Source organism: Urocitellus parryii, chromosome 2 (genome assembly GCF_045843805.1).
Source record: "Urocitellus parryii isolate mUroPar1 chromosome 2, mUroPar1.hap1, whole genome shotgun sequence".
NCBI classification, from domain to species: domain Eukaryota; kingdom Metazoa; phylum Chordata; class Mammalia; order Rodentia; family Sciuridae; genus Urocitellus; species Urocitellus parryii.
This window is the reverse complement of record NC_135532.1, coordinates 170207233-170220922: the sequence shown is the minus strand read 5'-3', so window position 1 is coordinate 170220922 and position 13690 is coordinate 170207233. Positions and strand designations below refer to the sequence as shown.

The following is a 13690-nucleotide window of genomic DNA, read 5'->3' as shown; positions in this document are numbered from 1 at the left end:
GATTGTTATGTCTTGTTGGTGTATGGTTCCCTTGAGCAGTATGTAGTGTCCCTCTTTATCCCGATGGATTAACTTTGGCTTGAAATCTATTTTATTTGATATGAGTATGGACACTCCTGCTTGTTTCCGCAGTCCATATGAGTGATATGATTTTTCCCAACCTTTCACCTTCAGTCTATGTATATCTTTTCCTATCAAATGCGTCTCCTGCAGGCAGCATATTGTTGGGTCTTGTTTTGTGATCCATTCAACTAGCCTGTGTCTCTTAATTGGTGAGTTTAAGCCATTAACATTTAGGGTTATTATTGAGATATGGTTTGTTCTTCCAGCCATAGTTTGTTTATTAATGCTATTAAACCTGATTTGTTTTCCTCTTTGATTATTTTCCCCCCTTTACTGTCCTACCTCCCACTGTTGGTTTTCATTGTTGTTTTCCATTTCCTCTTCCTGTAGTGTTTTGCCAAGGATTTTTTGAAGAGATGGTTTTCTAGCTGCAAATTCTTTTAACTTTTGTTTGTCGTGGAATGTTTTAATTTCATCTTCCATCCTGAAGCTTAATTTCGCAGGATACCCGATTCTTGGTTGGAACCCATTTTCTTTTAGCGTTTGAAATATGTTATTCCAGGATCTTCTAGCTTTTAGAGTCTGTGTTGAGAGATCAGCTGTTATCCTTATTGGTTTACCCCTAAATGTAATCTGCTTCCTTTCCCTTGTAGCTTTTAAAATTCTCTCCTTATTCTGTATGTTGGACATCTTCATTATAATGTGTCTAGGTGTGGATCTCTTATGATTTTGCACATTCGGCGTCCTGTAGGCTTCTAGGATTTGGGATTCTGTCTCATTCTTCAAGTCTGGGAAGTTTTCTTGTATTATTTCACTGAATAGATTGCTTAATCCTTTGGTTTGGAGCTCTGTGCCTTCCTGTATCCCAATGACTCTTAAGTTTGGTCTTTTGATATTATCCCATAGTTCTTGAATGTTCTGCTCATGGTTTCTTAGTAGACTTGCTGAGCTATCTATGTTCTTTTCAAGTTGAAATACTTTGTCTTCATTGTCTGATGTTCTATCTTCTAAGTGATCCACTCTGCTGGTAGTATTCTCAATTGAGTTTTTAAGTTGGTTTATTATTTCCTGCATTTCTAGGATTTCTATTTGTTTGTTTTTTATTACCTCTATCTCCCTGTGAAATTGATCTTTTACTTCCTGGATTTGTTTGTCAATGTGATCTTTCATTGTCTGATTTTGCTGTCTCATGTCTTCCTTGAGACTCCAGATCATCTGAAGCATGTATGTCCTGAGCTCTCTATCTGACATTCCATCTGTTGCAGCTATTACCTCTTCTAAAGTTGAGTTGACCTGCATTGCCTGTGGTCCTTTCTTTCCTTGTCATTTCATACTGCTGGCGTTTCTTTCTGCTTGGTGAAATTGTTGTTGTGTCTTTGATATTTTCCCTCTATTTATTTATATTGCTCTTGTATACTTGAAAAATCACCCTTGCAGGGCAGGTAGTGGCTGTGATCCTCCTCCAATTAGTGTGATCCGTCTACCATGCTGGCAGGCCCTAGGTCTGTTCTGCTGGTCGGTCAAAGGTCCGCCTACCCAGCAGGCGCCAGGGGCACCTGTGTCACTCCGTAGGTTGCTGGGCCTAACCTCCCGATGGGTTGCAGGTTCGCCTAGCTTGCAGGCACTGGGGGAGGGGTCGGTTCCGCCCCTCAGCAGGCTTTGGGCCTGCTCTGCTGGTGTTCACAGTCCCGCCTACCTTGCAGACACTGGGGGAGGGGACGGGCCTGGCCCTCAGCCGGCCGCCGGACCTGTCCTAGTGGGTCCGGTCCGCGTTCCCCGCAGGCGCGTGTAGCTGCTCTGTTACTAGGCTGGTTGCTGGGCCTGACCCGCCCGCCCGTGGGTTGCAGGTTCGCCTAGCTTGCCGGCACTCTATTTTTTTTCCTTATTAAACATAAAATGTCATCTTTGGGATCTATAACTCATAGGATGGATTCTGAGTTTTTCAATGTAACTTTAATTTTATTTATATACTCTATACTTTTAAAAATTCTACAATGAACACACATTATCCCAGTTTTAGAAAATAGGCTATTTTGTTGACATAAACTTGCAAAGATGGCTCTCCCAAAATTCAGGCTCAGAGAATACACACAAGTGCCTACACCAGAGCCTCTGAGGTCTTAAGTGACATGATCTGCCTGTTCCCCCCGCTAAGCTTCGGTTGGATGGCTGTATTTCTGTTTCTCATACATGCTAAAGTTGCTTCCCACAGTAATGGGTATATTTTGCACTTGTCCCATCTGCCTGGAATGCTGGTGCTCCCAGACCCTGGCTCTTCTGCTTATCCTTCAGCTCATTCAGGTCTCAGTTCAACAAGGCTCTCCAGGCTCACTGAGTCCTCCCCATCCTGGATCCACATTTTGCTTTATTTCTCTGTAGTATTTATTTTTCTTTTGGAAATTGTTTTATTTTTGCATTTGTTTATTTATTTATTTATCTCTACTAGACTGTAAGTTTCTGAAAAGCAAGAATACAGCATCTAGGAACACTGAATATTCTATAAAGTTTGGAACTTTCGTAGCATTTTAAATTCTCAAATCATTACCTTTTCCCAGAATCAACATGAAACTAAACAGCATGCCAAAAAAACTTTCCATTTGCCAGTTGCTTTTCCTCACATTCAGACTGTTAAATGTTTAAGGCACAATCCTCTGACTTTGCCTCTATACCATTTACTTCATCTTTCAGAAAGGATGCTCCTCTTATAGAAAAATTGATCCTGTCCCCAATATGACATTTCCCATGTTCTTTTCACTTTGAAATTTTAAAAACAGATTTATAATCTCTGTTGTAATTATGTGGCTGTACTTTGTAACATTTTCTATATTATCCTTTGTTTTATACTTATTTAACATGATACGGTTAATCATGTTTGTTAGTAAAAACTCTCCTGTGAGAGCTGATGCCATCTTTTGGTATGAAAAATGGATGCACTTTTGCTCAGTGACAAGTTCATTCTCATATAACAATTCAGAAGCAGAAAATTCTGTGTACTCTGTAAAAAGTTCCACAGATTGAGAAAATGTCCCTCAAAAAAATGCAAAACACTTGGTCTTAATCCAAGCTGGCTGAACACTTTCAAATTTACATTCTGGGTGCTAAATAAACTTCCTCATCAGAGAGGCAGGTGACAAGATATAAGAGACTGAAACAGTGTTCAGGTACAAATCATAGTTGAACTGCAAGAAAGTTTTATAGAACCTGATCATATAAGAATAAACTGACCACAGTGGTCTGCTCTTTTTTAGTTGTAGAAGGACACACAATATCTTTGTTTATTAACTTATTTTTTTATGTGGTGCCGAGGATCAAATTAGTGCCTCACACTTGCTAGGCAAGTGCTCTGCCATTGAGCTACAGCCCCAGCTGGATCTGCTGTTTTTTGAGGGCACTGTTCTTTCAAATGACTGATACCACCATGAAGAATATAAGGACCAAATGATACCTTCATTAGTGGTCTTTAGCAACATAATTACAAAAAACTACCCAAAGCACTCATGTCTGTAAGGAAATTCCATTCTAGGGAATCCTTGAAAAATGGGGTTCTGAAAATAATTTTTTTAGTTGTAGATGGATAGCAAACTTTATTTTATTTGTTCATTTTTTATTTTTATGGGGTGCTAAAGATTGAACCCAGCCTCACATGTGCTAGGCAAGCACTCTACCACTGAGCCACAGCCCTGGTCTTCTGAAAATAATTTCAAAAATTAATTTTAGGCATTGTAAATAACTAAAATTTGATTTCTGAACCCAGAATAAGAGAAGCACTTTTTAGAACTTCCATTTCAACAAATTAAAAAAGCAAAATGTCTTCATTATAATTTAATCCCCTAAATGAATCTATCTGCAGATAAAAATTAAAGAATTGTAGAAAGAAAATAAAGAGAAGCATGTGAGATTTCATTTCTTATTCCCTCTTTGACCTATTTGGTGCTCAGAATAGGATTTGATTAATGAAAATTCACTATAATCTACTTAGAGATTTAATTAGAAAAATCAGGTATGACTCTTGTCAAAATGTGCAGGTCAATGTTTTTTATTACCAGTGATTTCCTAAAAATAATACTTTCTATCCTGTTTCTTTAGCCTTTAGATTTTATTCTTATAATTTCCTAGCTTATACATACCTCAAATAAAGAAAATTTAGGAGTTATGGTATCAATTTATTCTTTCATTATCCCAGAAACACTATGCAAACTGTAAGGTCTAGATATATTATCTGTGTCAATTATGTTTAAGTATTTAGTTACTGAGGTGATTTACACATTTTATTTGATTATCTCAAATATGTAATTAGATTCTCTTCTTCCTGGCAAAGTTGATTGTCTAATTTTTAAATGACTTGGGAGTTGAAGGAATACTCTCTCTTTGGAAACACCAAGAGTAGTTTTATAGGTAGCAACCTAAGAGTGACATTTCCATTCTTTTCTTTTTTAGAATAAATGAAACAGACACTTTTCCTTCTTCTGATTCATTCTAAAAATGTGTTGTCATAATAGGTTAAGATCAAAAGGAGTTTGATGAAACTGGAAACCTACATGAACATTTTTCATCAAAAATCCCATAGGGACATACTTGGCATAAAAAACCAGAAAAACATATCTGCTACTGGGAGATTGCCTTCTTATAAAAAGTTCTAGAGATGCTCTTATAAATTATTCGATTCTTTCTTATTCTTGTTAACTATTGATTTACCTTTCTTTGGGTTTCATGGAGATGTTTCTCTCTAACAATATGGAGAGAGACAGCTTAATTACACTGGAAATAAATTTCTGATCTGCAAAAAACATTTTAGGAAGAACCACACCTGAGAAGGATTCCTGTAGCAGTAAATTCTATTCATTCAAGTGAATTTCTTATAGCCTAAACAAGTGCCCTTTTCCAACCTTTGCCAGTTCTACTTTCTCCTGAGTTTTAATGTTTCTTTAGGAGAGCCTATTTCTCTTTGGGCTTTTCCTGCTCTTCTGTCCACTCAAATTTGATATAAAATATTCTTACCTTGCCATAGCTATTCCAACAACACAGCCTCCAACTATGGACCAAAATCCAATCCAGCCAGCATCTACCTGTTAATCAAGCAGCAGACACATTTCAGGCAAGACTTTCATGTTGCAATTTAGAAAATGAAAAAGAAAACCTTTATGAACAATGTGTTAACAGCCAATTGGCAACAGATCTGGGAAATATCATTTAAGAAAATGGACAAAATGAAAGGATTCACATGTAGCTGATTAACACAAACTAATGTAAGGATGTCCTTGATTAATTTTTTATTGGAATGTTTAAAGCAACCAAGTAATCAATGTCATTAAATATATTTTCCATTATGTTCTTCATTGTACTAGGAATGCTTAAGACAATGGGAAAAGGAGAGGAAATGATCACTGAGTTAAAAAAAAAAGTTTAAATATCACCAGCATACATGAAACTACTAGGAATAATTAGGGGCTAAAATGTTTGGCAATATCTAAAAATGTACTGAAAGAGAAGGAGGGAGGGAGGGAGAAATATGTGGCTGAGCAAGAAAGTGGAGAGAGAAAGAGAAGCCGAGTTGGGTTCAAGTGTAAAGAATATTCTTCCCTTGACTAAACATTTTCCATCCCTGCCATTTACTAGCTTTGTCATTCTGGGCAAATTATGTCTTCTTACTTATAAAATGGATGCAGTGAGATAATGAGTATACAGGACTAAGGTCAATGGCCAGCACACAGGAAGTACTCAATAAATGTCGACTGTTGTTATTGCCCAATGATGCTTCTCTATTTATCTGATATTTTTCATGGCCACACTCTTTCAGGGCAATCTACAAATCCTGCTACATTTCCTCATCACTCATGTACTTTAACTCTTTTAAAAAATTAATTTAAATTGGTGAATGACAATTATGCATATTAGTGGGATAAATAATTTCATTTCCTAGTATCTCCCTTTCACCTCCCTTCTTTCCCTCCCCCTTACCCTCTTCTGTTATATGGTTTAGTTGAGGTGTCCCCCAAAATCTCATGTGTGAGATAATGTAAGAATTTTCAGGGGTAAAATGGTTAGATTATGAGAGGTACAACCTAATCGGTGTATTAATCCACTGATGGATTAAGTGGGCAGTAGCTGTTGGCAGGTAAGGTGTGGCTGGAGTAAGTAGGTCATTGGGAGTGTGACTTTGGTGTTTATATTTTGTCCCTGGTGAGTGGAGCTCTCCCTCTGCTTCTTGGTTGCCATCCTGAGCTGCTTTCCTCCTTCACACCTTTCCACCATGATGTTCTGCCTCACCTTGGGCCTACAGCTGTAGAGTCAGCCTAACATGGATTAAACCTCTGAAACTGTGAGCCAAAATAAACCGTTTCCTCCTCTTCACTGCTCTTGTTAGGTATGTCGGTAAGAGTGATGCAAAAGCTGACCAGAACACCCTCTCCTACTCTACTGGTCTCCCTTCTAATTTCATGAGATCCTTGATCCTTTGCTTTTTTCCTTTCTTTTCTCTAAATTCCACATAAGAAAAAAGACATATGACTCCTTGACTTTCTAAGTCTGGCTTATTTTATTTAACATAATGCCCTCAAGTTCCATCCATTTTCTTGTAAATTATACAATTTCATTCTTTATGGCTGAGCAAAACTCCATTGTGGCTCCATAACTTGGTCATTGCCAAAAACACAAGTATATATGTATTGCTAAAGTATGCTGACTTTATAATTTCTTTAGATAAAATATAACTGTAACTCCTATTATGACTTGCCTTCTGCCCCCAGACATACTCTAAGCCTCAATTTCCATACTAGTAGAATGGGGATTAAAACACACACACACACACACACACACACACACACCACATACACTTATTAAGAGTCAGATCAGTTAGTAAATGTAAAGTGTTCAATACATGTTAGTTGCTGTTTGTGTTTTTTAACATTGTTGCATTTGTTTCTCCTCTTTTCCCTTCCCAGGGCCAACATACTTGCTTAGTATCTTGTTTCTCATTTCCATATTCCTATAAAAACTTCTGAAATGGTCTTCACAATTTATTTTGCCCACTACTGCCGGGATAGTTACCCCAGCTGTCCTTCTGGCTACAGGACAAAGTTCAAACTTGACCTGGCACTTGAGAGTTGTCCAAACTAATTTTTATCTTTTATTACTTTGAATCATACACTGGTATCAGGGTTTGCCAGCTATCTTTCAAATGTTATCTTCTTCTATCTGGGTACTTGGCTAAATTATATGTGTCCACTCCTGTCTGGTACATGTGACCATGTGACTAAGTTCTCATTGATGGAAGTGAGCAGAAGTGGGGTATGCCACCTACAGGTTAGAATAGAACCTGAAGACAGCTATATATTTCCTCCATGCTTTCTTTCCTTTCTCACCACTACAGTCTGAATGTGGTCACCCAGAAGCACACATGCATATAATGACAAGGTCCTGGGGGACAGAAGCAATATCCAAGTCTCTATATCAGCACTAGGAAAAGAATTGTCCCAACTTTGGCCAATGTTCCTAGATCATTGTGCATGCTGTCCTAGATTCTATGTGAAAGAGAAACTTCTCATGAAGTCTCAAAATATGGGGAGAACAGCAGCTTAGTCTACTCTAAGGAATACGAGAGCTTCACAGAGGTTTATTCACAGTGTTTGCCACCAGAAGCAAACAATGCTTTGGAGAAAGATGACATCCTGAAACTTATATTACCATGAATTTTTTATACTACTGGCATTTGGGGCAGGAGGACTCTTGGCTCTGCAGGACTACCCCTCTCATGTCCGGGCATTTAATATCCATTGTCTAAGGTTTACTTAATGCTATTAGGCCCCTACAGACATTCCCACTTGTTCTTTAGGTGAGTGAGGTCTTGTGCCTGGCTAAGAACCTCTGTGAGCTGGTGGTTCTGCTGCTTGGCCTTTCAGGCCAGTTTGTGCATTTTGCCTCCTTTCTTCATGATATCCTGGTTAATAAAATTCTATTTTATAATTAAAATTTTTCTTTGCTTTAATTAAAATTTTGCCTTAATACCTTTAATTCAAGGTCTCTGTATCTGGCAGTGTTTGTATAGCGAAAGATTCCTGAAAGGGCTTCCTAGGGTTTACAATACAAAGCATAGACATGCAAAATTAGCACCATTTAAACAGGTACTATACTTTTCCTTATCGGAACTGAGCATGCTTGGAATACCTGCTGTCCAGAAAAACAGGTTAGAAAACTAAGAGAAAGCATTTCTTTTATGGTAAAAATACCACTACGTTCTGAACATTGGTGTCCTAAAATTCATGCGTTAGAACTTACTTCCAATGTCATCAATGTCTTAATATTAAGAGGTGTGCTGAGAGCCATTGCCAAGTAGGAATGACGCATTGAAATTTCCTTGCCAGCGTACCCCATGTTGCTTAGAGGAAGGACTCGTGGAAATGGACATTTGAAGTGACATTGAATGTATGTTTGAGAAAGGTGACCCTGCTCAAGGACCAGGGTGGATCCGGGTTTAGGGAGGATCCTACTGGATTAGGGCGGATCCAGATTTAGGGTGTATCCTGCAGGTTTTAGGGAGTATCCTGCTCCTTGGGTTTAGGGCGTTCTGGTTTAGGACAATCTGGGTTTAGGGCGGTTCCAGGTTTAAGGTTATTCCTGCTGGGAATAGGGCGTATCCTGCTGCCCGAGTTCCGGTTGAGTTCTAGTGGGATTCAGAAAGTATTTGGGATTCAAAGCCTGGTGGAGTACGTGAATTTGGGCCCAGAACATGTGTAGAGGCCGGTGTGAGTTTGGGAATAAAGAATTGCTGTTTGAATCTACAAAGCTATGAGTGGCTCGTGATCTTGTGCCCAGCCAGACTGCGGCATTTAGAAGATGATCAAGTCCTGAGAACTCTTCCTCCATGGACAGAATTAGTTCCCTTTATAAAAGAGGTCAAAGGGTAATGCCTTGTCCCCTTCTGCTCCAGCTTGAGGCAGAGGGCCATCTCTTTTCATATACCAAATCTGCTGATGCCTTGATTGTGGACTTCCCAGCTTCCAGATCAGGGAGAAATAAGTTTCTCTTGTTATAAATTACCCAGTCTAAGGCCTGGATGGACTAACAAAAGTACAGTAGTGACTTGAATCAGTATTCTGGCTGAGAACTAAAAAATATGGTGGAAAATCTATCTGAAGAGAGATTCCACAGGGTAATCCAGAATTATGAAAACATGATCTAGGATGGGAAGGAAAGCCAGAAAGACATGCCTAGTATTTGGAGACAATTTCCATTTAGAGGTGTCTCCTGATTCCAGAAAATGTGGCTAAGAACTCTAGATAGGGCAAAGGGGAAAGGGGGAGGGAGGGGAAGGGAGGGGGCACAGGGGTAGGAAAGATGGTAGAATGCGATGGTCATTATTACCCTAAGTACATGTATGAAGACATGAAGGATGTGACTCTACTTTGTGTACAACCAGAGACATGAAAAATTGTGCACTATATGTGTAATATGAATTGTAATGCATTCTATTGACATATATAACAAATTAAAATTAAAAAAAAATTTTAAAAAGAAGAAAATGAGGCTGAGGGAGTGAAAAATTATTATAAGCCTCATTGACCTAAAAAAAATATGAATTTGGGACCTGCTTGAGGTAAGGTAGCCTTGTAACAATGACAGACTTCAACCAGGCACTCTGAAGGACCATTTTCAAAGAGTAAGGGGCACTGGAAAAAGATCACTCTGAGGGACCAAAGCCTTGCCTTAAATGATCTCAATCACTGAAACTAGATTAAGGTGATTTGTATCAGAAAAAAATACCTCACAAATTCTCTTTGGAAGAAAATAACATCATCTTGAAGGTTAAGTTCTTTTACACCTTTTCATATGCTATGTTTAGCACTCAGTCAAAAATCATAGAACACAGAAAGTGATTCAATCCCTAGCAACACACACACACATATATTCCAATACACAATACATAACTTTATGAATTTATGTATATTTTCATGTGGTGCTAATGATTGAACCCAGTGCCCCACAAGTGCTAGGCAAGCAGTCTACCCCTGAGCTACAACCCCAGCCCCATAATTTTCTTTAAGAATAGTCTCCTCTATGAAGTATAAAGCAAGGATTAATGAAGAGGTCAACAAAGATTTCTGTTTATTACATCATTAATTTCATCCAAAAATGTAAAATTCATGGCTGTTATCAAAATCAAGTTTTAAACTGTTTCACAAGAATCTTGATTTTGCAACAGTGATTTAGGACAATATTTTACTCAGTCTTTCAAGCTAAAACCAAGAACATGTAATCAGTATTAATAAATTAAATGAACTAAAGTACCTATTACATATAAAAAAATAAATTACTTACTTGGCTGACATGCACTGGCGTTAAAATTAAATCCAGAACTCCAGACCAGCCAGCAAATACACCAAGTGGGATAGCATATGCTAAAGCAATCATCAAAAATCTCAAATTGCTGTAAAAGAAAAGAAATGTACAATTTTCTAGTTTGAAAATTTTTAGATAGATTTCATTTTTGTTTTATTATTATTAAAGTTTTCTGTTGAAAACATTTAAATAGGCAATGTAATTCAAGTAGCTCAAAACTGAAAGTTAAAAAAATATGGGGGGAAATATCCCTTTTACTTCTATTTTCCTCTTCTTATAATTACCGATGTTGTCAATCTTGTGGGTAACTGTCCAATGCAAATATATGTATATTTTCCTCCCAATCTACATTTGCTGAACTTTGCTATTTTTTTCAGGGCTGGGGACCTTGTGCAATATGCTCGACCATGAGCTAAATCCCTAGCTCCTGAACCTTGCTTTTTTAAAATGAAGAGTTCTTAGAACTCTTTCTATAAACAGTACATAAATACCTTGTTCATTCTTAGAGCTGCATGGTACCCATGATGTGGATTTATCATAAATTTATGTAACCGTACATATGAACTTTTACTCTTTTGATCTTATAAAGTCATTTCACATCTGTGCTAGTGCACCCGTATGGATCAATTCCAATGTGCAACTGCCAGGTCAAAGCGTTTGTATATTTGTAGCTTTACTAAATACTGCTAAGTGTCCTCCACAGAATTATATCTCTACACACCTATCAAAAGGACTAAAATAAAAACATAGTGATAACACAAAAATCTGACAAGGATGCACAAAGAGTGGATGACTTGCACTGCTCATGGTAATAAAAATTGGTAAAACCACACTGATAAATGTAGGAGAAAAAAAAAAAACCCAAACAACAACAACAATCCCAAACTACCACTACTACCTTACAATCCAGCAAGTGCACTGCTGCATATTTATCCCAGAAAATTAAAACTTACATTCACACAAAACCTGTGTACAAAGGTTTATAGAAACTTTTAAGTAAAAGCCAAAATGTAGAAATAACCCAGATATAACTCAGCAAGTAAATGGTTAAGTAAACTGGTACAACCATACCATGGAATACTACTCAGCAATAGAAAGCAATGAACTAGTGATGTAGCCAATAACCTGGATTACTCTCCAGAAAATTACATCAAGTAAAAAAGGCCAAACTTTTATGAACTAAATATTACTTATATAAGCTTCTTGAAATAACAAAGTTGTAGTCACAGAGAACAGAGTAGTACTTTGTAGGAATTGAGGAGTCAAGTGGGAGAGGAGTAAGCGTGGCTGTAAAAGGACAACAGGAGGAATCCTTGCAGGATGGAACCTTTCTGTATCAACGTCAGTGTTCTGTCTGTGATACTCTACTTTTGCAGGATGTTATCACTGGGGGAAACTGGGTGAACAGTACATGCTATCTTTCTCTATTATTTCCTACACTGCATGGAAATCTACAATTACCTCAGAGTAAAAAATTTAACGTGAACTTTAAATATAATGTAAAAATGTAATGAAAATTATATATATATATATATATATATATATATATATATATATATATATATATATATATAAAGTATCTAGGAATAAACCAGAAAGGCCAGGAATCTCAGTAGGGTGGGAGGTCCGTGTGTGTGTGTGTGTGTGTGTGTGTGTGTGTGTAGCGGGGAGCCACCTTTAATTTAATTAAGGCCACTGAGGATCAAAGACCTAGACCAGAGACCTTGCACCTACTAGAAGAAAATGTAGGCCAAATCTTTATCATGTCAGCTTAGGAACCGACTTCCTCAACAAGACTCCTAAAGTACAAGAAGGAAAATCAAGAATCAACAAATGGGATGGTATCAATCTAAAAGGCTTCTTCACAGCAAAGGAAACAATAAAGACAGTGAAGAGAGAGCCTACAGAATGGAAGAAAGAAAATCTTCGCCATCTGCACCTCTGATAGAGCTTTAATCTCCAGGACATACAAAGAACTAAAAAGTACTCCTCCAAATAAATAAATAAATAAATAAATAAATAAATAAATAAAATAACCCAATCAATACATAGGCAAAGGAACTGAACAGGCACTTCACAGAAGAAATTCGAATGGTCAACAAGTATATAAAAAAATGTTCAATATCACTAGCAATTAGAGAAATGCAAATCAAAAGTACACTGAGATTTCATCTTACTCTAATCAGCAAGGCAACAATCAAGAATACAAGTAACAGGGGAGATCCAAGATGGTGGAATAGAGGAGGTCCTGTTACTGACTGCTCTGTGGCATGAAACCAAGAAAGCAGACAGGCAGCTTCTCCACAAGGTCTCGCCTAGACGGAATACAACATCAACAGTGTGAGAGGACCCCTATACAGCGAATTTTTGCAGAAATCATCAGTGCTTCGACCACCCGCACAGAAATCAGAGCCTCAGTACTTGAGTAAGTCTCTAGACTCTGGACCCAAAGCCCACAATTCTAGCTCACCCACGGCTCACAAGTGGCTTAGCAGAACCACCCATCCTGCACCTCTGCAGAACTCCAGGCTGCGTTCCTCTCCCCACGCAGGTCACATGGCTGCTACCTATCCACAGCACAAGGCCATCCCCCAACTTCCTCCACATCATCAGACACCCCAGCACTGGAAGCAGACCGATTCCATCTTGGAAAACCTTCATCGTCATTTTGTGGTGGGCGTGGCTATCAGATTGGGTCACCACCTGAGCAGGTATCTGAATACCAGTCCCCTCTCCAAGCAGTGGTAACTCATCACAGTGACCACCCAACACAAAAATAGCTCTCAGTTGGACCGGAGTGCAGTGTGAACAGGGCGCCACCCACCTGGTGTGAGCCTCGGGGTGACAGGTCCCGTAGTTGGGACCTGATAAGTAAAAGAGGGGAAGGGACTAAAGTCTGGAGCATAATAGAGGGACCAGGATCTGGGAAAACTACAGGCAAGAGAAGGAGACGGTATCAAGGGCACAAGTCAGATGATTGGCCACAAAACAAGACCCATGAGGTGCAATTTTCCTGTTGGGACTGGTGGACAGAACTCCCCACCTCCAGAGGCTCTACACCAGGTCCAGTCTTCACACCCTGATTACCTACACCATCCTGAGGGCAGAGACACCTACTAGATGAGACAACCCCACCTACTAGATGAGAAGAGAAAGAAATGGATCTCTAAGAGTATTTTTTTTCCCTTCTTCTTCTGTCTCTTCTACCCTTCTATCCTCTGGCCCTCACATCCCCAACATATGTAAAACCAAGAACTTTGCATGAAATAGGACTTTGAGGACTGAGTCACCT

At 38.5% G+C, this 13690-nt stretch overlaps 1 protein-coding gene across 1 annotated transcript in view; it reads right to left on the bottom strand.

Moving 5' to 3' along the window:
* Slc49a4 (solute carrier family 49 member 4) overlaps positions 1 to 13690 on the bottom strand; it is a 110427-nt gene that overhangs the window by 30683 nt on the left and 66054 nt on the right. Inside the window, exons 5-6 of the mRNA XM_026393974.2 lie at positions 10378 to 10486; positions 5062 to 5129 (exon numbers count right to left, since the gene is read on the bottom strand). Coding sequence (XP_026249759.2) covers positions 5062 to 5129; positions 10378 to 10486 — 177 coding nt within the window. The remainder of the gene's footprint in view (positions 1 to 5061; positions 5130 to 10377; positions 10487 to 13690) is intronic.